Raw genomic sequence first — 25,950 nt, 5'->3', positions numbered from 1 at the left:
AGCGTAGTATTTAAGACACTTGACTATTTTAACTAACAAACATTATTCTGCAACAAGAGATCACTAAATGTTATCCCGAGGCTTAAGAGAATATACATTCCCACATACAAGTGAAACAATTAGACTTTTTATTATTATTTTTTCAGTGACATAAAAGCCAGCATCAACCAATGGCTACAACTGGCTATTCGGCCATCGCATATACTCAATGAATATAAATTCCATATATTTAATCTCCAGGCACAGTATTTTTGAATCAACTGTCCCATGACAGCATATCTATGTGATTAAATACACTAGTCAGGACATAATGACATAGGTATGAAATCCATTTTTTAGACATATGAATTATTACAATATACAGCGTTTCCATTTTGTGATTTGTAGATTCTCAGTTTTAAGAGTTTTGGTTGAACATTTCTGGAAAAATTAGTTCAGGTCTAATGTTACTACTCAGATTTTGAAAGGTTTATAGATTAATGTAATTGTGATTTTCAAGTATGCTTCAAGTTATATTTCCAGACATTTTAGGATGAGGTACTATTTTAAAATTTTAAACTACTGGGTTTTTTTTTTTTCAATTTTTATGCAGAAGTTAATATTAAAACAAAGATTTTTCTGGTCATATCAAAAATAAATTTTTAACTATAGGTGGCTAAACATAAAACAGATCTAACTATAATGTAATCCTCCATAATGTTTCGAAATTTCCTTTTGTTGATTAACATTGGTCCAGTTCATGTCTTATTACCCAGTTTTGTTGTTCTTGACCTTTTTTACTTTTAAAAACTGTTTTGTAAATAATGATGGTAAATTGGCTCTCTCCTCCAAGAAAAAGGGAATATACATACAATTGAGGGAATTTTTTGGCCACCATAAAGGTCAGCTCAGGAATCCATGCCCTACTTGCAGATTATATACATGTAAATCTGCTTATAAATGAATTGAGCTTAAAAGTGAACATGAAAAGATTTACATGTTATATTTTTCTACTTATTTCTTCCCTCCAAAGTTACACAAAACAGCTTTACCATCAGATTTTTCACAACTGGATCAGCACAAATAAGTCACTTTAAATGAAAATGTTCATGTATTTTTAAAATGCAACACCTAAAGAATTAAACTTCAAATCTCAAAATGCTTTTAAGAGCAATAAAGTAACTATCCGAATGGACCAAAAAGATATATGGGCTTTTCAAAATACAAAATGAATTCCTTTCCTTTCTATAAGTTCCAAAAAGATAGAACAAACTTTTAGTTAAATAGAGATCAGAAGGTACATGCTTATCTGTAACTGCCAGCTAATTTCAAAGCAGGTTTTTAAATGATTTTATTAAAGCATCTGTCTTTATATGTAACCTGAAGGTCAAAAATAAAGGCATCACTGATTTTTCTCACACATCAGAACCAGTCTGTCAATCCCAGGTTCTATATCCAGGATCTGATGAGATCTCACTCCCAATATTGCTATCATATGGCCTAAATCTGAGCCATCCTCAGCTCTGTGAATTAGTACAGTGGCTTCACATCTGGCCTCCCTGTATCCTCCCTCTCCCTTTATATCCCATTCCTTTCCCCATAGTACAGTCAGAGTGGTTCTTTTAAAACACAAATCTTATAAAATTGGATTGTGATGATCATTGTACAACTATGAATGTAATAAATTCATTAATTAAAAAAAATCACAAATCACTCATCTGCTCCAAACCCTCTGAAGTTTCCTTTTGCATTCATAGGTAAAGTCAAACTTCTCCTGCCTTTCTTAGCTCATCTTCTAAGGTTCTTCTCCAGCGCTAACTCTGTTCTAATCACTCTAGCCATTTTGCCTGTCCTTAAAAGCATGCCAAGCCAGCCCTCGACACAGGCATTCACAATTGCTCCTCCCTGTCCCTGGAATGCTCGTGCCCTAGATATCTCTATACCTACTGCCTTCACTTTCTTCATTGTCACCACAGAAGAGCCACTTTTCCAAACCACCAATATTTAAAAAGCAAATCTCTACACCCTCTCTGCTTCATTCGTCTTCACGGCATTTATTACCATCAGACATGCAAGATATTATTTGGTGAATACTTTTGTTACTCTCACTAGATTCCAAGTTACAAGAGGGTAGGGACCTTATCTGTATTATTCACTGATGTTATCCCTGGGACCTATAGGAATGTATGGCACATAGTAGGCATTCCACAAATGTGTCAAATAAGTGAATACTTGGATGAAAATTAAGCAGATGGCCCAGTACCATCCCTCCTTGGCCTCTTTCAAGTCCTACTCCAAGGGTTCAAGAGGCACCTCTGGAAATTTAGGGATTCCTGGGACACACTTTCAAAATATGTCTCTTGTCCACAAACAGTATTTTTATAAATACTCAAGTAGGAGCTTCTAGGAGGAGTGTGTGCAGTATTACTGGACTATAATGGAAATAGTTTTAGACTTGAAGCCTATTGAGTTAGGCTGACTTATATTTCCAATGCCGGGCATCGCCCTTGACACGGCCCTGTAACATACCCTAAACATTCTATTCCTTTCAGTGTGCTAGTGCTTGAAACTAAGTTCTTTATATATAACCTGAAAAAAAAAAAATGACTGGAAAAAAAAGGGAAAATAGAATGATTGAAGGTGTGGGTTGAAAACGTTATTTACCTTCTCTCCATCTCCTTCAAAACTCTGTAATTATCCCTTTCATCTAAAACCATTTTTTATAAAGCTTATTTGAGGCAACATAAACTTAATTATATTGAATAGATTTCATCACAAAAGTCACAAAACCCTCCCTGCATTTTAATAAATTATTTTGTCCTGCAATATAGGTATCTCTTTTAAAATCTGTTTCAGAATCAGTGTACTAGGACTGCGCCTTCGACAAAACAGATAAAGACATTCTATCAAATGAAGTAATATCTAGCAGATGTTAATTTCAAGTCGCATAATCAATTGCAGAATAAACGAAATTTTACCCTTCTATAACTTAATTTTTATCTTAAGCCCAAATTCTACCATATGGGGAACACTAAAATCTCAGCCAACTTAAGCCAATTCACTCTATCTAGGGGTTCTTCCAACCTGTTCCTAAGGTTGCAAAAAATTTTCGCATGGTGTTTCTTGGGCGATGGCACCTGATTCTCATTCATCATCAGCCCACACTGGCCTACCACAAACACATCAATGCCTGGGCGCCTAACAACTCCTATCCCAAACTTAAGGCCCTGATACAATGGCCTCTGTCAGGTTTATGCCACTGTTGGGTAAAAAAGAAAACTTTCTGCTGTTCTCATAACACCTTTCATACCTATTCCCAATGGCCTAGATACTCTACACAGCTGTCTCATCTCTACAGCAAATCTTGCTGCTTTCCTAGATTCCATCCCAAAGTAATTGCTTTCTGCTCTCAGAACTCCAAGCCCTGGAGCACAAGACTCTTTCCTAGAATCACCTGGGATTTACAATTCTGCATTCCACTAATGAATTCCTTTTCTTCATAGTGTGAATAAGGAGCACCTATTCTGAGTGGGGCTAATGAGTGTGGATGGACTGACTCTGTAGAACATTTTATATCATATAGAATGTATATTTTACACACTTTATGTCAAGATAAAAGAAAACGAAGCAGCAAACAACTTTTTTGGTCAAACCCACAAGCTCCATTAAATTTTCAAAAATCAACTTGCAAAGTGGCAGAGTACTACATTTTGAAAGCTGTAGTTGCCTAAGTAAAGGACAGCCCATGGTTCAACGTAGTAATTGTGTGTATGGGAGCATGTACTTCAAAAGGTCCTGTGTGAGTGATATGACAAATATCTGGAAAAAAAAGGAGGGGAAAGAAAACTTGTGAATTAAACAAATGAAAAACTACATGTGTAAACTCATCCCTTAGAATATTTTACTCAAGTTATGAAAACTAAGTATTACAGACTTAAACACATATATTCTTTTAATGATAAACTCTATTTTTCCCTAAAATCTGGGAAAAAATGAAAAGGTGGCACTCAGGCTTTATTTACAATGAAGGGAGAGCTCATAAATTTATAACATGACAATTTCAGCAGAAGCCTAGTTGAACCAATGGAGTATAACTTGCCTTCACACAGGTTCCCTTAAAGAATGTTAGTTTTGAACATGAGAAAAACTAAGAAAAAAATGGAATATGTATTACTGTTGTAGGCAGAGGGTCAGGGTACAACAGGCTAAAGTATTCATAGTAGTCTAATCCCTGTTTTTTTGTTTAGAGCTGGGTCTTTAAAAAACTTAAGAAATTAAAGCAAGAAAATGGTTACGATTTTTGGTGTGTTTTAAAATGACACAGCAAAAAAAAAAAAAAAAAAAAAAAAAAAAAAGAAATATGCCACAAAAAAGACTGAGCAATTCTTCCCAATCTCCCCAACCACGAAATTTTATGCAGCAAATACAGTCATGGGTTTTTGTTTTGCCTCCGGGGAAAAAAAAATTATTAAGCCTGAAGCAGAAGGGCAAAAAGACACAGAAAGAAATAACAAAGTGTTAGGTGAAAACCACATTAGAATTACTTGTCTCATTTTTGAGTTAAAGTGGAAGCTATGCTGAAATTTTCTCACCATACAGTAGGATTTCCCAAAAAAGAGATTCCAAGGCAGTGACTGGATAATTCAGAGTTAATTAACAGCTCTATTTCTCCTCCTTGACCTACAACTTTCCTACTGAGCAAGCTCAAAGACACTTTATCCTCAAATCAAAACAATTTTACACACAAAAATGTGTATGAACACAAAATGGGTTGAGGGAACAGGAATGGCTGCCACAGCGGGTTGGTCTGGGCGGCCCAGGAAGGGCAGAGACTGAAACCACCATACGACCAAGTGACTCTGAGCATCCCCAGCAAAAAAGAGAAACAACAAAGAGTGAAGAAAAACAAATGGATTCAATAAAACTTTCATTTAATTTTTCATTACTTTTCATATAATTTTCATTATTTTTCATATAATCATACTACATGGTCATATTAAGCATGCTAATTTTATGTTTTTTCAATACAATTTGAATTTTTTTAAAAAATCAGAGTAATGCAAGTGACTGTTTAAAAAGTCAGATTCTGGAGTCATGGAGATCAGACGGGAATTTTCCCGGTATCACTTCTGAGCTGCATCACTTTGGGCAAGTTATATCTTACCTCCAGGCTCAGACTCCTCACTGCAACCAGGCTTACAAAGAGTCTCTACAATCTCCTAATGCTGGGTTGCTTAAATGAGGGGACACAGCCAATGGCTCATCTTTTAAGGGCTCGGTAATCAGAAATTTGCACCTCTTTTTTTTTGGGTGAAGTAGTTAGAATAACCACTACTTACCTCTCACAAAAAGTTTATGAGGTCAGGCTCAGACGGCAACCTAGAAAAATTCCGAATTCAGCTCCTCTGACAGACAAACCTAGTCTAGAGCTAAACTTAGAACCATTTTTCTCTGAAAAAAACCCAGTATTAGCAAAGTTGCTCCTTCCCATTGGGGGAAGGAGTGGTGAAAGCACAGCAAGACAGACAGAAAAAGTTGAAACAGACTTCCTACAATCTGAGGAAGCATAAATCCTGGATGAATCCTGAGCGACGAAGACCTCCCACTCGGCCCTCAACTCACTAACTTTTAAGCCCTGCACTCCAGCCTTTAAAACGGCTTGGGGCTCCCACGCACATGCTCATAAGACCCTACGCTGCACCAATGAAGACCACCTCTTAAAGAGCCTGCACAGACTCAGCTCCCATTGGGCCCAGCACAGATGCAGCCCCGTGAAGAGCACCAGACATTGTGTGAAAAGAAGGTCATTTGCTAAGTTTAAACAGGTGGACTGAGGTGGGGGTGGGGACCATTGGGATCCTCTCTGACCTCTGAGGCAAGTGGGCACCATTTCACTAAAGCAGGTAGGCACCATCTTTTTTATTTCCTTGTTAAAATCAAACCCCAAATGGAGACCAGCCTTGAAAATTCCCTGAGCAGACAAAACCAATTATCTAAACAAAGCTTAATTTAGCTTATTTTGCAACACTAACTTGACCTAGGTCATTTCATGCTTATGCTTCTGGAAATCATAAGCAAAACTTAAAACTATTTCTCAAAATTGTTATGAGGTAACCACTGACCAATTCCCTATCACTGAAGAAAATTCTAATATTATAGCCAGTCACTGTGAAGAATAAACAGTCACTGCCTTTTCACTACATAAGCTGCTTTATAACAATGTACTCTCGAGCCTCATTCCATGTTTTGGTTTGAGCACTGCCAATTTGCAAACCGTCTTTTCGGTGTGTGCGCAATAAACTTTTATTAGTTCCTATTTCATGGATTTGTCAGCTTTACTTCTGTTATTTCTAAACTTTTGCCACTCTTCAGAAAATCAAGAGTGGGATCTAAAGAAGCCCCAATGACTCTGTAGCTGATGAGCAAACAGGTGCTGGTACTCACAGAGCCCTTGGCCCCTGGCTCTGCTATCTTTGCATTTTGAGCTCCCTGACTTTATTGTGCATGTATTTTGCTTGTTAAAGTTTCATGGTAAATTATCCTTTTCTGTTCAAAAGTGAGGAAAACAGGTGATTCCCTGTGTTTTGGAACAGTTGTTAATAAATAGGTACCTTATAGTTATGACCTCTCAGGTCATCTTAGTGCAAAGATGGGTTCCACCTGGTCTAAAACCTTTTCTCCACCTTCCTCAAAAAACTCTGGCTTTCTTTATGTATACCCACTATGGATCAAAATCTTGTGCCTTTTTGAAAAATGGGTGAACTTTTGGATATTTTGGACTTGTAGTGGCACTTTGGGGAAATGTTTAATTAGATAAGTCTACTTGAGGGGCATTCTTGACAAGAAAGAATATCAGACCTTGTAGAGACAAAGGAATGTAGTCGTTCATCATTTGGAGAAACTTCTAAAGGACAAAATGCCTCCAAAAAATAGCTCTAAAAGCATGCGAATAAAAACTCGGTAAAAAACTTAAATAAATGGTGTTGGAAAAACTGGAAAGCCACAATAAAAGAATAAAACTGAACTACTATCTTACACTATACATGAAAATTGATTCAAAATGGATCAAAGGTTTGAATGTAAAACCTGAAACCATAAAACTCTTAGAAGAAACATAGGTGGCAACCTTTCAGGACTTCAATCTTGGTGATGATATTTTGGATCTGACACCAAAGCATATACAGTGAAAGCAAAAATAAACAAATGAGACTGGATCAACTAAAAAGCTCTCTGCAGCAAAGGAAACCATCAACAAAAGGTAAGGGCAACCTATGCACTGGGAGGAAATATTTGCAAATTTTGTATCTGATAAGGTATGCACCCCCACATTCAATGCATCTGTTTACAATACCGAAATATGGAAACAAAGGAATGTATATGTGTAGTATGTGACTGGGTCACCTTGCTGTACAGTAGAAAATTGACAGAACACTGTAAACCAGCTATAATGGGAAAAAACAAAAATCATTTAAAAAATATGGAAACAAGTGACTGTCAATGGATGAATAAAGAAATTGTTGTTTATACAATGGGATAATATTCAGTTTTGAAAAATATGAAATCTTTTTTGCTATTTCTGACAACATGGATGGACCTTGAGGGAATTATCCTAAGTGAAATAAGTCAGATAAGGCAAATACTGTAAAATCTATCTTATACGTGGAATCTTACAAAGAAAAAACAACAGTAAACCAAGCTCATAGATACAGAGAACAGATTGATGGTTGCCAGAGGCAGTGCTGGGGGTAAGCAAAATGGGTAAAAGGGGTGAAAAAGAGCGAACTTACAGCTATCAAATAAACAAATCATGGGGATGTAATGTACATCACGGTGATTATAGACAGTAGCACTGTGTTCCATATTTGAAAGTTGCAAAGAAAGTAAATCTTTAAAGTTATCACAAGAAAAAAAATTGTAACTATATATGATGAAGGATGTTAATTAGACTTATTGTGGTGATCATTTTGCAAGATATACAAATATCAAATCAATTATATTGTACACTTGAAACTAATGTAATGTTGTATGTCACCTATATTTCCATTAAAAAAAAAGTCCATGAAATATTTTCAACCTGCCTTGGAGATGTCACTTGACCATACTCACTACTGAAAATTTTCGTAAAGTGCAAATAAAGAAATTAATTATAATAATAAAATTGGATTACAGAAAATTGGCAAAGTGAATATTAGCACTAACGTAAACAATGGTAAATCCATATTTTTATTTGACAGTAGTGGCTTTCTAACAACTTTCTGGCATTATTTCTTTCAATAGTCACTACCTCAATGGCCAAGTTTACTTCTGTGTTTGAGTCAAGGAATTTGAGTATCAGAAGTCAGTAATATTCCAGTTGTCTATTTAGGTCCCTTACATAGAATTAAGAAATAGAAATTCAGCACCTGTTGGGGAGGATGATGTGAATTGAGCTTTGGCTGTATGTCTGATGCACTGTTAGAATTTGCAAGACTGTACACTTGGCACCACCAATGGTAACAGCCACTACAGCCAATGAAAGAAAGTCTCTAAACCATCTGCATCCGTCACTTTTAGGGCCTTTAGAGTCAAACTACAGTCCAGGAGTAATAAAAGGCAAAACCCTATAAGTGAAGAATTATTAATATTAAACTGCTTTTCATCAAACTTTGGACACTTGGTCAGTTACGTGGCACTAGTAATATCCTAATTTTAGGAGACTTATCTAGACTTTGTTCACAGAAACAAATTGAAATTAAAACTCTCATGGGATTTCTGTTCTTGACCATCTGAGTAAAAATATAAGTAATTACAAATTTGTTACTTAAAAGTATTTCCAATAGTACTAGATATTAAACAATGATACACTGCAATTTTAAATTGAGAAGGATTGTTTCCCCTATGCTCCCAACCCCTGAAATCATCCTCTGATAGGCCATGGGACTCCTGAGAAAAGCTGACCTACCAATCATTTTTTCAGGATTCAATGCTGAGTGTTAAGGGACTCATTTTTTTTTTTTTTTGACACCTACAAACTAGGTAAAGAACAATCATTTTTATGCAAATTAATGTTTTAAAATGTTTCATTTTTGAATGCATCTAATGATTTTCATTTTACTTAAAATGTAAAGATAAAAATGAATATAATATAGACTGATAATTGAATAATTATCAATAAATGTCAGATGCTAGTACATCAACCAAGTTCCAAAAGTTAATAAACACAGCCATTTGAATTTGCTCCAGGGTAAAACTTGGCATTCAGAGTTGATGGTGGAGATGCAAATTGCTTTTCTGAAGAGCTGTTTATATTGGTTAAGCTGCTTCTTACATGTAAAGCAGTAGGGAAAAGGGAAAAGACAAACACTTTCTCAGGCTTCTCATGATTTTTTTAATCTATTCTGTGCAAAAATATGGCTTACAGTTTATTGCTCAAATGTAGGAACCTGAAGATTCCCAGTCTACAGTTTTAAATTTAACAAGTATTTCAATTACTTTCAGAGTAATCACTTCCAGAAATTTAGTACTGTGCTATTAACAGTTATATCACTTCTACTCATGCAGAGAAATTCTCACAAGAGCCACAAGCCCAAAAATGCCCAACTGAAACCATACCATGACAATTCATTGTTTTTATCATAAATAGATAAACCGGTGACTTGCATCATTATTCTTCCATGAGGCAAGAAGCTGCAATAAACACTTCTTTATAATAACTTCACTTTTACTAAAATATTTCTGAAAATAAAAATAGATGAGGACAAACCCATGTTTGCATCAGATGCTATCTATTTCCACCTTGGAATTTTTTCTATATCCTAGCAAAGGTGTGAAAGTATACTTAAGATTCTAGAAAAAGTGATTTTCTTAGTGTGCCTTAAAGTTTATTTTTTCAAAAAAACAAATGATTTTCTAGCTTAATTAAAACTTAACTAACCAGTTTGCTGAAGCAACAAGTTGGCCTAGCAAAGTTTTTAATCTTTTGAACCTTCATATTCATCTTCCTTCATCTGCTTGCTTGTCTAAAACAGAAGTATGTTGGATACAAATAAATTATTTTTGAGTCAATTTTCTATTTCATCATGGATTTTCTATATTACAGATGAAAAGTTTTGATGACGTAGGAGTTCGGAATATGTGAATAAAGGCCCAGAAAAAGAGTCCTAAAAGCTTATATTTTTAAAAATTGAAATCGTTGTTGGAGATTTGCTAATTTTATTTTTATTTTGTTTTTGTTCTAAAAAAAAACTACAGAAAAATAACTTAACCCATTGAATGTTAATTAGGAGCTGCCTCCTTTATGTTTACAAAACACAAAAGCAATATTCATGAGGACTTTGGAGACCAGGGCGGATGGGGGAAGACCAAAGCATATTTTCATCTCATCTTGCATGTTGGATTATAGGACAGGTTAGACCACATAATGAAAGTCACAGGACACTAATCAAATAATAAAAAAATATATATATTTTTGCCTTCTGACTCATTCCCCTTTTTGCTGAGAGAGAACTAACTCCTAAGTGATCATTTTGGTAAACAAACCCCAGAATAACAAGATTTATCTGTGGAAATTATGTTCTGCACCTGGAACTCATGAAGCTCTTATTGCCAAATGTGTCTGTTCTAACAATAGCTTCTAAGTCCCATGGTAAATTAATTAATATATTGATATTGATATGAATGTCTTTCCAGCTATATAAGAGGATTTTGAGAGGTGAACATTTACCAGAATGTGACTTTGATTGGTAGTTGAAGGCTCTCTTTAGCCAAATCATTGAGTCCATAGTTTATAACTCTGTGGTACTGAGTCCCCTGTAGTCCTTCTATTATTTTCTCTATGAAAGCATACTTATCCCTATGCAGCATGAATGGAAAATGAGAATGAGTGAATGTTCTTAATTCGACTTCTTTGGTTAACCTTTGACACTTTTCATACCCCATCCCCCAATTCATGACTTTAAAAATAGGTTATTACCTTACATATTTCTTCTTCTGTTTATTTTGCTGGGATTGTGTGCAGTAATTATTCGTAAAAAATAAATATCCAAAACATAATGCTATATAGATAAATTGATCCCTTTTGATATACATAAATTGAGCATCAACACCCTCCACTGCTATTATAATTTTCTCAGTTGAGTCATTATGGTAGAATCGGGGAAAGTCAGTCACAATCTTCAGACATCTGTGAGGAAATAAAAATTACATTTTTCTCAACTCCCTGCTAAAGAAAGACACTGTACAGGAAAAATAATCAACCAGCTATAATTAATTTACAAGACCTCAATTATCTCCTTACGTTCATTGATTTTTGGTATTCTTGAACAACTAGCATGACAGAAAACCAAAAATGTGTATAATGCTGAATGCCACAACTGTTTCCCAGGCTTAAGATTGAAACTCCTAAGTTGTTTTGACTGGGCGACTAATAGCAATTTAGATAGTTCTGTACGAATTTAGAGACATGAGATGCAGAACCATGACTATATTTCAGCACATTCTTCTTGTCAGAACCATTTAAATCACCATCTTACACAAGTACATATTGAAACTCAACTTTAAGCATTTTATTTTTATGTACATTTCATTTCGTCCAGAAATAAAATATCTAAATACAGACAGACTGTAATGTTGTATATGTATAGCTTTCAACAATACTTGAGCTGAATAAATGCTTTGTACATTAAGTTTGTCTTTTTAATGGAGTTCACAGCTACACTGATAGAATGGATTCCTCATATCCTTTTTTTTCTTTTTTAACCAATAACAAGCAGAGAGACACGTACAAGTTAATATTAATAAGCAGCTCAAATAACACTTGGTTAAACTATGTACAATACAAACCATTCATACAAATGAAGACTAGGATATTGAATTTGTTACAATATGTGTAGTAAAGATAAGACAGACACTTATAACTTACATGGTGTCTGTCAGGCATTTTCCTTCTTATATAATGATCAGAACTTGTTTTAAGCAGCCTTAGCTGGTCTCGACTTTGCAAAAGTCCAATGATTGGTGATGAAAGCTGTAATCCAGTGTCTGCCCACATGTAAATTCCAAATGTTTGCTCATCTTTACTGAGAACAGGCTCCCTCCACAGAAAAAAGAGCCATCTTGAATCACCTTGAATGTGCCTACTATATGCTGGGAAAAAGTTACTACACGTGTTGTGTTCATAAAATAAAGAATACTGAGTTCTAAAGACACATTTTTTTTTCCATTTTAACAAGCATATACTCCTACAGTAGTATTTACCAGTACAGCTACTCCAAGCAGTAGAAATGCATGAGTGAGGATTATTGATTAGCATGTACTCAAGACTTTAAAGGAGATTTCCACAACAGCAAGTGCTGAAAACCCATCACTGTCTAGTTAATCCTTTCTCTTGATCGTTTATCCTAAACAATTATGAGTCAGACAACGAAAGCCCTCTTGACAGGAATCATGACAGATGCCAGCTGAAATGGGTATGAGGGTGTGTTTGTGTACATCTATGTGTGAGAGCATGTCTTCAGGTGCGGCTGTAGAATCTGGGGTGATTTACAACTATACTGAGAGATGAAGCTGACTGGGCAGAAATTACATCAGGTTGTTTTCCACGAGCGTATTTGCAGCCAGTTGACGAGAGCAGCAGTGTAGACACATTCCAGGAAACAGATGGGACCTTCTTCTTGAGGTAACAGCCCTGTCATATGACCTTGAACTCCTCAGGCTTCAGTCTCACCCCCATGTCCTTCCTCATCCGGAGGGGAAGTAAGGTGTGTCACTGTGGTAGTTGTAGTCAGGGCACACTTTCTGTACTAGTTTATAATCTGTACTATAAAAGGAAATGTAAATACAGATCACCTTAAAGGGCTTGGAGCAGAGCCAGGATACATGACTTTGGGTCTGCTCCTGGTAACAGGTTTTTGAAGGGTCATAGTTGCAGAGTGTGTTCTTGGTAGCCTTGTCAACCTTTTCATATTCAATGCGACAGTTAAAGGACTTGGAATCTTTGGCATCAATCACGGTTTGTTGTGCCAAGTCGAATTCCACTATTTTCGTAGGGGGCACCAAGCTGACAGATACATTCCCTTGACCAGTGGAATTATGCCTGAAATAAACACTAAATGTCCCATTACCATGATCTACAATTTTCCCAGTTATCAATAGGTTTAGCTTCACTGTTTTGATGTTGGAATGAAAATCACCCCATCCAAACATTTTCTTAAACTTGCCCGTCTTAACAATGGGCCTTCGCTTGGCCCTGGGCCGAGGCTCTTGAAGGTCTGTGGAGTTCCTCAGCCAGTCCCAGAGGTCTTGCTCAGAGTAAGGTTCTGGGGTGTCATATCGCAGGTCTAAATCTGTGTCATTTTCTTTGCCACGAAAAGTCTGTGACAGGAGTCGGCTGATAGACAAGTCTTTGCTGCTTTCTGTCCATATGTGCTTTAGTGTGGATTTGCTGCTTCCTGATTTTAGAAGTTCTGACTTTCCACCATTGGTTAAATTGGCACATGTGACCTGGAAATGGAACAGAAAAATGGCATTTACATCACTGTATCTGAGAATACCCAACACAAAGATCCAAGCCCTTTCTCAGAGGAATTAAAGTTCCTTCAGTACCTAGCCAATATTTTTTAAGCTGTGGTAAAATACTACTTCTGTTTTTATATAATGATGGGAGAGAGGAGGTGTAGATGGATAAAAACCACTAACCATGACAGAAAGGCTGTATAAAAACATTGACTTCAAGAAATAGGCCACCTAACATGAATAAAGCAGATTGAATTCAAACATAAATCAAACTAATTATTTCTCAGCACCAAAATCCCAACACTTTAAAAAAAATTTACTAATCATTGTGTTATTTTTATACTTCAAAGTTACCATAAGCTTTAAAACTATATGATTCTCAGAATTACGTCAACTGACATTCTATGGACTTTTGGTAGTCCATGCCACAGTCACATAAGTTTGTTTTGCAAGGAGACTCTAGTGTATTTTATCTGGTCAAAATAAAATAACATGTTTATTATCACCTATTATTGAAAGAAGCATACTGTGTAAGATACAATATTTTTCCATTTAGGGACTTCAAATGTGGCCTAGGTAAAGGACATAAATGAGGACAACTAATACACAAGATTTTATAGATAATTACCAATCTAGAGAAGCAAAAACCACATGTGCAGTGACTGAGAAGTCACTTCAGGCTGGATTATGAGAGTCATAGTCAGAAACTATTCTCCTGGGACCCCTGTCTTCCTTCTTTGGGCAGAATTAGATCTCCAGCTAGCTCAGGATTCAGAGGAACCCTAAATCTGATTGGTTAAACATCTAAATCTGTAATTGCTGAATTATATAAGCACTGGCCTAATCACAGCCCCTATATTTATGTGTAAGTATAGCATATACAATGTCTGCAATAACCTCACTAAACTAAAGTTAGAGCAGTGACTTCTGATCCTGACATGGAGGGTTCAAGGAACACAGCTGAGAATCCACAGGAACCAAACCAGCCAATACAGATAAACCCTTTAAGATGTGGACTGATTATTCTCCAGTAAGGGAGTTGCCCACTGCACATTAAAAAGCCAGGTTTCACAATAAATCTCTATCACTGGGCTCCTCCAGAACCAGTTCTGAATCCTGGCTCAGATGTGACCCTGACTACCACTCAGCAGCCACATGAACCCTCTAGTCTTCTTCCAAACTACTCTCACAATGAGAGGTCACTCCTGCAGAGCTCTTTTTATTCAGGCCCACCAGGAATTAGAGCTGCAGTGCAGGGACCTCTTTGTAGACTTAGCCATGTAGGCTTCTTGCTAGGATGCAAGCCTGCCCTTAGAATAACCTTTTGCTCACTTATTTGTGCTACGAGGACTCTAAAACAATCCCTGCAGAGTAAGGGCATGAACTTTAGAGCCAGTCACCCTGAGATCTACACTCAGCTCTGCCACTTCCATGCTGTGTGCCCTTGGTCATCTCATTTAACTTCCCTCTGCCTCAGTTTCCTGTATCTATAAAGTGGGAGTAATGATGGTGCCCACTTCACAGGGTTACTGGTAAAGAAAGAATGACCTAAGATATGTTAACTTTAAAACAGCAGCTGGCACATGAGCAGAGCTCAATTAAACTTAGCTATTGTTTATGAAACACAGGCTGATATGTGAGGACAATTAGGGAAAGATGGCCACCAAATGACACATATGGAGGTCTGGCCTGACAGTATCTTTGCTCTTAACTGCATAACCAAATATTTGGAACCTGCATGGGATGGTTCCCCCACGGACAAAGATGCAAGGGGCATTGGCATTCTAAGCTAAAACAAATTCATTTAGTGTTAAGTTTGCCTTTTCAAAAATGCCTTAAGAGTGGCATCCCTGTTGTGGTGGAGTAGGTTAAGAATCCGACTGCAATGGCTCAGGTTGCTGATGAGGCATGAGTTGGATCCCTGGCCCTGTGCAGTGGGTTCAGGGATCCTCCTTTGCTGCTGCCACAGCTTGGATTCAGTCCCTGGCCCTGGAAAGTCCATATGCCCAGGTGTAGCCATTAAAAAAAAAAAAAGAATCCTTAAGATCAATGAGCTCTTTACTGTTAGCTAGTCTCTTTTCTGACCAGTTCAAATTGAGACAATATGAGTGGATGGGACTATTACTATCTGCGAAAAAATACCAGCAGAAGCTGGACTCTTCCCAGTAGTGCTGAGTTTGAGAAACACTGCAAGTTTAGCCCCATGTAAATTCACTGCATTTGAGAGAAAATGAAGTTTCATGATGGGTTTATGCATTCTGAAAAACCAAGACTGAAACACTGACTAGGTTAACACAAAAGCCTGTGAAATATTTTTGGCTGCTAGCCTGGATCCATTTGCCTATGTTATGACCTCAAGATCCTAGGGATGGGATGGGGTCCAGAAAAAATAGGCAGATTATGGTGGGGGTGGACTCACATCTAAGGGAAAAAGACCAGCTTCATATAGGTCACTCTTTGAACTCTTGAACTTCTCACCTACTCAAAATGAATACGCCCTCTTATGTGGAATCAAATATGGCTGTAACATGGGTTGTTGTTGATCTTGGGACAAATATTAGAAATTGAGAAGTCTTTGCTGTCAACTTTCTTTTAGTTCTAGATACTTTCCCTTCACTTCTGTTCAACCCCTGAATTGACCTCTCTCCTTTTTTTCCCTCTGCATCCACTGTTTCCTATTTATAGATTCTGTTTGTGCCAAAACATAATTCCAAAAATGGATCACACTCAAGCTGTATGTTACTGATAATAGCAAAATAGTCACTTTTTAAAAATTCATTTTGTTTTTTAAACAAGAACAAAACATTGAATCTTACAGGAATGGAATTGAGAGGAAAATATTCTTTGGAAAGGGGGATGATGCATAGAAATGTGTACATTTTCTCAAGGAAAGATCCTGAAGTTTCCCACCTATCCTCTCTATCTGATAATAAAGGCAGTCCTCTCTGGGGCTATTTTTCTCTAATATCAAAACTGTAAACCTGTGTAGTTCCTTAGTAATGTTATATCATAAAATTAGAAAATTACTAGAAACAACTAAAGTTTTCCTACTAATTCACTGAAAGAAATGCATTTAAAAATATACTACTAACCTATAACAGAGTAGATATAATATAAAATTTATAACAAACATTAATTGATAAAAGTAGTGCAGATCTGGACTTCCAGTCATGGTACAGTGGAAACGAATCCAACTAGGAACCATAAGATTGCATGTTCGATCTCTGGCCTTGCTCAGTGGGTTAAGAACCTGGCGTTGCCATGAGGTGTGGTGTAGGTTGAAGACGCAGCTCGGATCCTGCATTGCTGTGGCTATGGCATAGACTGGCAGCTGTAGCTCCAACTGGACCTCTAGCCTCGGAATCTCCATATGCCACGGGTGAAGCCCTAAAAAAAAAAAAGTAGTGCAGATCTTTTAATTTTGGAGTTTATTTTTGTCTGTGTATTTGCTTGTTTTGTTTCAATGAAATCTAATTGATTGGTCAAACATTGAAATCTCTACTTGCCTAATTATATAAGCATTATTCTTATGGCAGCTTCTATATTTATCCTTATTATAAAAGAAATAAATACATATTCTACTCTCTGGAGTTATATAGATAATTTCCCATTCATTGGGTGGCAAAAAGAATAAACACAAGCTTCCATTTAACAGCTTGGTAACAGCTTGTTACTTGTATCTCAGCATCAACACAGTTGATCAAGAAGAGGGGCTGTACGAGATGCATCTATGGTGCACTGGGTCATGAATCAGTAATAAAATTGTCCCAAAGAAGAAGTAAAAAGGGACTTATTGTGAATTTACCAGCAGCATATAAGTAGTTAAGGAAAAAAAAATGGGAAGTGGGTTCAAGAAGAACCACTCTATCAAGAGGATGCAAAGATTCTGACAGCAGAGCAACCTCTGGTTTTCATGTAGAATAGAAATTTACTTCTAAATTACACTCTCCACAGCTGTAGTGATTAGGAGTGTAAGTTCTAGAGCAAGACACCCTGAATCCCAATCCTGGCTGTGATTCTTCACAGTTGTATGATGTGGGCAAGCTGCTTAGCTTTTTCACACTTCTGGTTTGTTTTTTTGTTTTTGTTTTGTTTTGTTTTGTTTTGTTTTCTTCTAGACAGTAGGAGAATAATATCCCTTTCCCTCAGAGGGCTCTTTTGAGAATTAAACAGGACATTCAATTTAAAGCACTAAAGGACAGCACCTGGATATAAAGCATATTCCACATTAGTATTTCTAACTATTATCATTCTCAAATGTTTTACCTCTGAATTCCACTGGGTAATATTTAATGTAAATGAAAAATTTACAATAGGATTTGAGAGCAAAGTTATCTTTATATGACAACCCCCTTTTACAAAAACCTAAAGCAAACAATTTAAATATATTGGAAGCACTGCTATGACAGCCCCCAAACCTGGCAAGTTGAATAGACAGTAAAACTCAGGTTGACGAAAAGTAAGCTATGTTCCGCTATTAAGCTATTCAACTACCAAATGCAATATAATCATTTGCCCCCACTGCTGTGATGGGATAGAGTTTCACTGGTGCCAGTAGTCAATAAACCTCTTTGGAACATTTCAGTTTGGGTACAAAATCAAAGCCGGTTGTAGTCTTCAACACTGCTTTGAATATTCTTCTTCTCTCTTCCCTTCCTTTTTATTTAAGTTAGGAAAGGAACAGGGCAATGTCTAAAAGAGAATATCTGTCATGAAAAACCAGGAAGGGTCTTTAGGAAAGTTCCCAGATATGTTCAGGATACACAACACTGATTCATTTCATTCATTCAGTAACTATATAGTGAGATTCTGCTAGTAACAAGTTAACTAATAGGAATACAAAGGTAAATGAGATAAGGTCCTTGCCCTCAAAATGTTCACAATCTAATGGTGAAATCAGTTAAGCAAGTGTGATGTAACCAACTCTATGTACAATATTCTTGGAGTCATAGTCGAAGTTAAAAGGTAAAAAAAATATATAATAGAGGAGATGATCCTCAGATCTGGGAGATTTAAAAAAAAAAAAAAGAGAGAGGGGGAGTTAGGGCTTCAACAGACAGTGTACGGGCCAAAGAAGTTCTTGTAAGCATAAGGAACATACTATGCAGAAGTAAAAACTAAGAAGGAACGTGTCAAATGTGAAAATGGAAAATAATTCCTTACTTCTGAACTTAACAGGGAGGATAAACAGAGTGGCAAGAGGTGGGTAGAACCTGAAGAGGGCAGACTAGCATCAATGTGTGAAGGTTCTAGGGTCAAATGTGAAGATACCTAAACTTAATCTTAGGGATAATGAGGAATTGCTAAATTTTGTCCTGTTTTGCTTTCAAGTAGGTCATCCTGGCTCCATAAGAATCCAGTGATTGGACACTGAAAGGTGGATTAGTAGGGGAGTACTTGAGGGAATAATTAAATAATTAATTGCAATATTTCATTTGAGAAAGTAAATGAGCCTGAACCAAGGCAGTGGCAGGAAAAAAAAAGAGAAAGAGAAAATGGATATAAAATATATTTCAGAGGTAGGACTAACTCAACTTGATGATTTATTGGCTAAGCAGGAACATGAAAAAGTTGAGAATTAATGTTTGCTTACCTCTGTTAGGAATACAAAAATAACAACTTAGATGGAAAATGAAATTAAATCTCTGCGGGACTTTGGAGGTCAAAGTGACTGCAAGTCATTCCGATGATGTTATCCAAAGAAAGTTAGCAACATGGGTATGAATGTCTGGAGAAATGAGGAGGATAGTGATGTTGATTTTGTAGAATGAGTAGGTAATACTATGAGGCCAGAGCATGGTGATACAGGAGAAGGCCGGTGACAATAGCTAAGATACTTCAATGCTGTAAGGACTGGCAGAGGTGAAGCCAGACTAGGTAGACAAAAAAAGAGAAGATATTAGAAAGAAAATAATACTGTGTAAACCACGGAAAGGTGGTGGGAGGAAAGGCAGGCATGGATAAGATTCAAATTCCAAGTAGAAGTCAAAAAAAAGTATAAACACTTGAAAAGAAGCCCCTTAACTTTTGAATTTACTACTAAGGACCTTCTTTAAGCTAGTTTGAGTAGGGGCAAAGAGATGATTCAAGATGAGAAAGAAGAGCAACTAGCCTAATACATCTACTCTTGGATGCAATCAGGAATCCTTGGCTTTCTCACTCTACCGTATTGCTTTACATCTTAAGAACTGTCATTTTGAAACACATAAAAACTGAAATAGGTCCTGAGCCTTACTAAATAAATAATATCATTAAAAAAGAAAACCTTACACTCAGAACACCTTCTGTCATTGATTTTAAAAACAGAATAAAAGGGTTTCTTTTTAAAAGTTACCTAAAGATCCTTTCATGCCTGTAAATCTGACTGATAATGGAAGTGATGAAGATTATGGCATAAGATGCCTCTGAAAGAAAAACCTGAAAACCTCTAATTAACTCAATTCCCAAAAGGCAAAGCATTGTGAAATTTTTTCTACAAAAAGTAATTTTTCCTGTAATAGCGAAAACACTGAATATACTTCCTAACTGAATATAATTTTCCAAAAGTGGCCAGTGCCCATTCCAAAGAAGCCAGCTCACTAGTCCAATGATACCATTTCCACAAATTATGTATATTGTTTGCCTGATTGTTTTACAAATGAAGAGAATTATAACAATTCTTAACATGATTACACATATGCATGTTAAAGTATATGTTTATTTTGAGAACATTCAAAAATAGATGCAAAGAGGTGTCATGTCCTTCAACCGTAAACAAAGATAGAACTTGGATCTAATATGAAGGGAGATGTCTGGGGCAGAACCTTGTTGGGGGGTGGGGGTAGGGAGTCATCACAGTGGTTCTGGTTGCTGTTATGAAGCACGTTTGATCCCTGGCCTGGGAAATTCCACATACTATGGGTGCAGCCAAAAGAAAGAAAGAGAGAGAGAGGCGGGAAGGAAGGAATGAAGGAAGGAAGAAGGACGGACGGACAGACAGAAAGGGAGAGATCTGGTCCTCGAGGCCATGCTTTCTCATTGCTTTCTATAATATCTTTTCATTATAGGCTTACAATCATAATGTCAATATATTATCTTTTAAAATATTATTGAAAGACATCACCTTTGGAAAATAAACCACTCCTCATGTTCATTGCCACCTCAACGATACTCCCGGACTTATGAGATTTTATATGAACATTTCCCTCTTTTACATGTACATCTCCAACTAGAGGTGTCTCCAGATACCTGTGTATCTCTTTTTATAAAAGAGCAATAAGATGCCTTTAAATTTCTACAAACCTGCACATTTACTGTTGATTTATTACTGTTCAATGTAAATAATCTCAAAATTACTTTGAAAATCGTGTTTACTTCATCAACTATATGAATACTTAAGCCAAACAAAAATTTTAGACAACCTGATGCTTAAGCAATATCTCTCATCAGTGAATAACTAATCAACAAAATGGTTTTGCTCTGTGATTATAACTTCATTTTGGCAGTTTTATAATTTGCTATGTTGAATATATGTTGCATACTATTAACTGCTATTGGTTAAGGGCACACTCTATTCCAAGCATTGTAAATAGCATTTTACATATGGCATTGCATTTTATTTAAACCACACACACACATTCATTCACTCATTTACACACAAACTTTTAATGTCAATAGTTACTTTCAGTTTACAGATGGAGATTCAGAGGCCCAAAAAGAACTTGTCCATGATTACTGCTGGTAAATAAAAAAGCTACTGCTTAGTTACTCTATGAGGTATGTCTTTTATTTTTAAAATCATTTTAATCATGCAATTGTATTTTAATATATGCTTATCACATCATTTAAACATTAGAGGAGAATTCCTGTTGTGGCTCAGCAGTAGGAAACCAACGAGCAACAATGAGGACAGGGTTTGATTCCTGGCCTCACTCAGTGAGTGAAGGATCCGGCCTTGCCGTGAGCTGCAGTGTAGCTTGCAGAATCGGCTTGGATCTGGTGTTGCTGTAGCTGTAGTGTAGGCTGGCAGATATAGCTCCAATTTGACGCCTAGTCTGGGAACTTCCACACGCTGAGGGTGTGAACCTAAAAAAGCAAAAAATGGAAATTTTTTTTTTTTGTCTTTTTGCCTTTTCTAGGGCTGCACCTATGGCATATGGAGGTTCCCAGGCTAGGGGTCTAATTGGAGCTGTAGCCGTCGGCCTGAGCCAGAGCCACAGTAACGTGGGGATCGGAGCCACGTCTGCAACCTACACCACAGCTCTTGGCAATGCCAGATCCTTAACCCACTGAGTGAGGCCAGGGATGGAACCCACAACCTCATGGTTCCCAGTTGGATTCGTTAACCACTGAGCCACGATGGGAACTCCTGAAAATTTTTTAAAAATTAAAAAATTTAAACTATAGTATTTATGAAGTAAAAAGTAAAAACCTGTATTATCAACTCCTGCTCCCTTACAACCCCACCTCTCTCTTCAAAGGAAAAACCTCAAATTTTTGGTGTATATTGTTCCTAAATATTTTCACTATTTTTCATATGTAAATAGTTTACATAGTGCCATATTTTATGAATTGCATTTTATATTTTTCCAATCAACAAAATATCTTATAGATGCATACCTTTTAGCACACCCAGGTACATCATCTTTATTAAATGGGAAATAGAGTTCTAAAATATGAATGTATCATACCTCTACTTTTTATGTACATTTTGTGGTACATCCTTAATCATTACATTGTTTCACGGCCAGGTTACCTAGAGTTATTCTTTCAGCCTGATTCCACTGTTTTTTTCTGTTCATTGCTGTTTCATATACTTCACTCTGCCCTCTCTTGAGTTGGATTTTCATTTTTATGGTTGTAGAGATTTGTGTGATTCTTTAAAAAGAGCTCATAAGGGATAAATTATCTGAGTTGTCCATGCTAAAATCGTCTTTACTGGCCACAGCCTTACACTAGGCAGAATAGTCATTCACTTTGTTCTATTTTATTTTTCTCTCTCCAAAAATTTTAGGATTTTTTTCTATTTCAGCAATTGTAAAAATCTCATAAGGTAGGCTACATAGGCTCATACTTTCTCCAGCCCCCTTCTGAATGAGTTTATGGGAAAGCATGCAGATATTTTTAGGTAGGTCAAGCTCTTTTTCACAAAGTTCCCCCAGGAGGCCTATAACCTCTATGAGGGATGTTCTTTGTGTATTATGCCTTTATGTAACTTGGTGGGGGGAAGGAGGACCTAGCATAGAGCAAGCACTCAGTAAATTGCATATATGTTTTATACTCTTACTTACATCGTTTTCAATAGTGAAGGCTCATTGATTCTTTAGCCACAACTAAGATTTTGGTAGAACATGTGGCCCATAGAGACTTCTCTTACAAGTTTAGAGCCTTCATTTCATTGTCAGTACTTGGCGTGCCTATATTATATAGGATAAGCCAAAGGAAATGGGTTAGTATTTTAATACATCAAAAATATATCATTTCCTTCTGCTACACAGCAGTGCTCCACTAGTAGCAGTGCTGCTGCACTAACAGTAGAAAAGCAGAAAAGGAACTCCATGTAGCTCCCTTCACCTGGTAGTTGCTGGAGGCTGTGTTGCATAGAAACTAAGAAAATGGGCTTTGCAGTTAGAGATTACAAGGCTAAATCCCAAATCTGCTATTATCAGCAATGACCCCTTAGGGCCACTTTTTTCTCAATTATAAAAACAGAGATGATACCTTACCCACTGGGTTTTCATGAAGATAAAAGATTTCATACGTGGCACAAATAAAAATATGGAAAATAGTATGAGTTGAACACTTGAGAGCTATCATGCTTAACCTGGTAATGAAACTCTAATGAAAAGGAAAATAAGGCTTTCAAGATGCACACTGCTATTCTGTCTTCTGAATGGAGACATTACATGCACTCAAATGGTCCAAACAAACAGAAATGGAAATCAGCAGAATTGTAACAACACTGTGGTCATCTTTAACAGTAGGTGGTGGTAGGGGACCACTTGGATTATGTTACAGTTTCATATTGGAAAATGTAAGCAATAATTTATCTTTGACATACCAATTTCAAGAGAATACATTCTTATTCGTATGGATACTCCATGTCAGCCTTAGGTACTAGAAACATGGTATGTTCCCATCAGTTTAAAGAAATGGCTAAGAATTTGAGATATGTTACTCCATGAGCTCTCTCAATCCCATGCAGGATGGGTCACTTCTAACACAGGACACCAACTCACCCCTATGGTTATTGTATTAGATGCTGGTTCTGAGTCATGGGTAATTGAGTGCCTTGCAAGTTTGTGTAACTATTCAAATTAGTTTTCCCTTTGATTCTTTTTCCTTAGGTTCTCTCGTGAAAATTATCTTGAAAATGTGTTTGGTTCTTTAACCACAGGGGAAAAGCATGCCTTGTGAAAAGCCATGAACTATTGCTTTTGCTGCTGAGAAAAAGATTTTTTCATCCTATGAAAATAGTGCCTCTTCCCTCATGCTCACTTTATAAACATATAAATATGTATATGTTTAGACAGATAGACATTAGCATTGATGAAAAATTAAAAATTATTTTCTACATACCCCACTTAACCCATTCTCTCAAACCATAATTACAGTTACCTTATGCAGGTCTGCATAGCAAAAGCTGCTTCTCTTTTTAGTATTTTACATTATTTCCATTTAAAATGTATAAGGAATATCCCATATGAGCACCCCTGGGTACTTGTTATAATATAGTGAACAAAACATTTAAAATAACCTGTTGAAAAGCTATTTCTTGGCTGAAACAAAGCCACTGCAGCATTATTTTTTCATTACTCATGAGGAAATTTTAATTTGTCAGTAAATCCTGATGTCTTTAAGGAAAAGACAAATGTTGCATATGTAGAACTAGCTGGGTTAGATGCAGAGTCTATCTTTCTTTCTTTTTTTTTTTTTTTAAGGCCACACTAGTGGCATATGGAAGTTCACAGACTAGGGGTCTAATCAGAGCTGTAGCCACCGGCCTATGCCACAGCTACAGCAACACTGGATCCAAGCCGCATCTGTGACCTACTCCACAGCTCAAGGTAACACCGGATCCTTAACCCACTGAGTGAGGTCAGGGATCTAACCCCTGTCCTCATGAATACTATTCGGGTTCGTTAACCACTGAGTGATCCCAGAAACCCCAGATCCAGAGTCTTTCTATCAAAATTGGAGACCAATATGAGTGATTTCCATAATAAAGCTTATTATGTGGAGGCTTGTGAAAGCATAGCTTCTTAAAGTCAAGCAAAGTACATGCCTATCTAGAACAGACCAAATGAGGACGGTTTGACTCACCTTCTAATCCTATTTCCAGAAACTATACATACATATGTTCTTATACACAGTAACGGCATATGAGAACATACTGAGTAGTAATTAATCATTCATTGTAGCCAACAGAAGCTCAGATTCCCAAGGAAATAATAACTTGATATTTTTGAGACATATGCCTCAATACCCTCTGATTATCCAGAGATTGATCTGGAAACTTTCCAATAGACAGAGGAAAGAGTCTATAAATGAAGTGATAAAGAGTAGTTTCAAGGGAATATCATCCACGTGTCCTTTAGATCCTGGATTCATTCAAAAATCCTCCTATGACCTCTTTCTTATCAGGCTGTAGTGCATCAACATCACTCAGTTCTTCTCAGGTGAAAAGTGGACAAAGCAGACAGTCAACCCAGGACTATAAAAAGCAGCAAAGATCCTGGAAATACGGTCTCTTCGAACTCCTGCAAAAGTCCTATAAATTGAGAATCTCCAACTTCTTCAACAAATCCAGTGTTCTGAGAAGAGTCAAAATCCAGAAAAAGAATAGACCCCTCACTACTTCATCAAAGATCGGCAATGCTGGAGTTAGGTAAAACCTTTTTACAATGAGTCAATAAATGTCTTTGGATGATGCCTTGTCCTGGGCAAGACATGATAAAGCCTGTCTAACCTAGAGCACCAGGCCCCACAAAGGGTCTGAGGCACAGCTCAGGGAAGACACATCTCATGCACTAAGGGAACTTCAAAGGCCACCATGGCTATGGGGAAACTTTTTCCTTGAAAACTCTTAAACCAACCTGTCCTTTTCTAAAGCCTCTCCAATAGGATCAGCATCCATTCCTTAACATTTGTTTCTTCTTTGCAAGATTCCTAGTACTGGGTAAACACACTCTGTCTTCCACAGACCTCTTATTTAGTTACTGCCAACTTTGGAACCCGATGCACCTGTTGTCCAAAAGCCTGGGCTACATTTCACGTTGGTCTTTCCTTACCCTTTCCCCTTATTTCCATTTTTTTAAAGCATGACATGTAGAATCTCATACCAAAGAACCAAGTGCTGAGGGAAAAGGATGCTTAGGCAGAGTGATCTCATAAACAGGGGAAAATATGGCCTCTGTATTTAGGTGCTGTGACTTTAATCAGATGTAAAATTGAGTTGTATGCCTAGATTCCAAAGAAGAAAAGAACTTGGCTTTTTTTGTT

The 25,950-nt window shown here is 36.8% G+C and overlaps 1 protein-coding gene across 2 annotated transcripts in view; it reads right to left on the bottom strand.

Moving 5' to 3' along the window:
• The window catches only part of NXPH1 (neurexophilin 1), a 321,411-nt gene that overhangs the window by 558 nt on the left and 294,903 nt on the right, over window positions 1-25,950 (bottom strand). Inside the window, exon 3 of one of the 2 annotated variants that reach the window (XR_002335836.1) lies at window positions 5,319-13,458. Coding sequence is in view for 1 of the 2 variants with exons in the window: in XM_021063398.1 (XP_020919057.1) it covers window positions 12,697-13,458 (762 nt within the window). In the remaining variant the exon portion in view is untranslated. Of the gene's footprint in view, window positions 1-5,318; window positions 13,459-25,950 lie in introns of those variants that run through there. The other variant, XM_021063398.1, reaches the window with a different exon arrangement.

The sequence above is a fragment of the Sus scrofa genome, chromosome 9 (assembly GCF_000003025.6).
Source record: "Sus scrofa isolate TJ Tabasco breed Duroc chromosome 9, Sscrofa11.1, whole genome shotgun sequence".
Classification (NCBI taxonomy): Eukaryota; Metazoa; Chordata; class Mammalia; order Artiodactyla; family Suidae; genus Sus; species Sus scrofa.
This window is presented reverse-complemented; position numbering and strand designations above follow the sequence as displayed.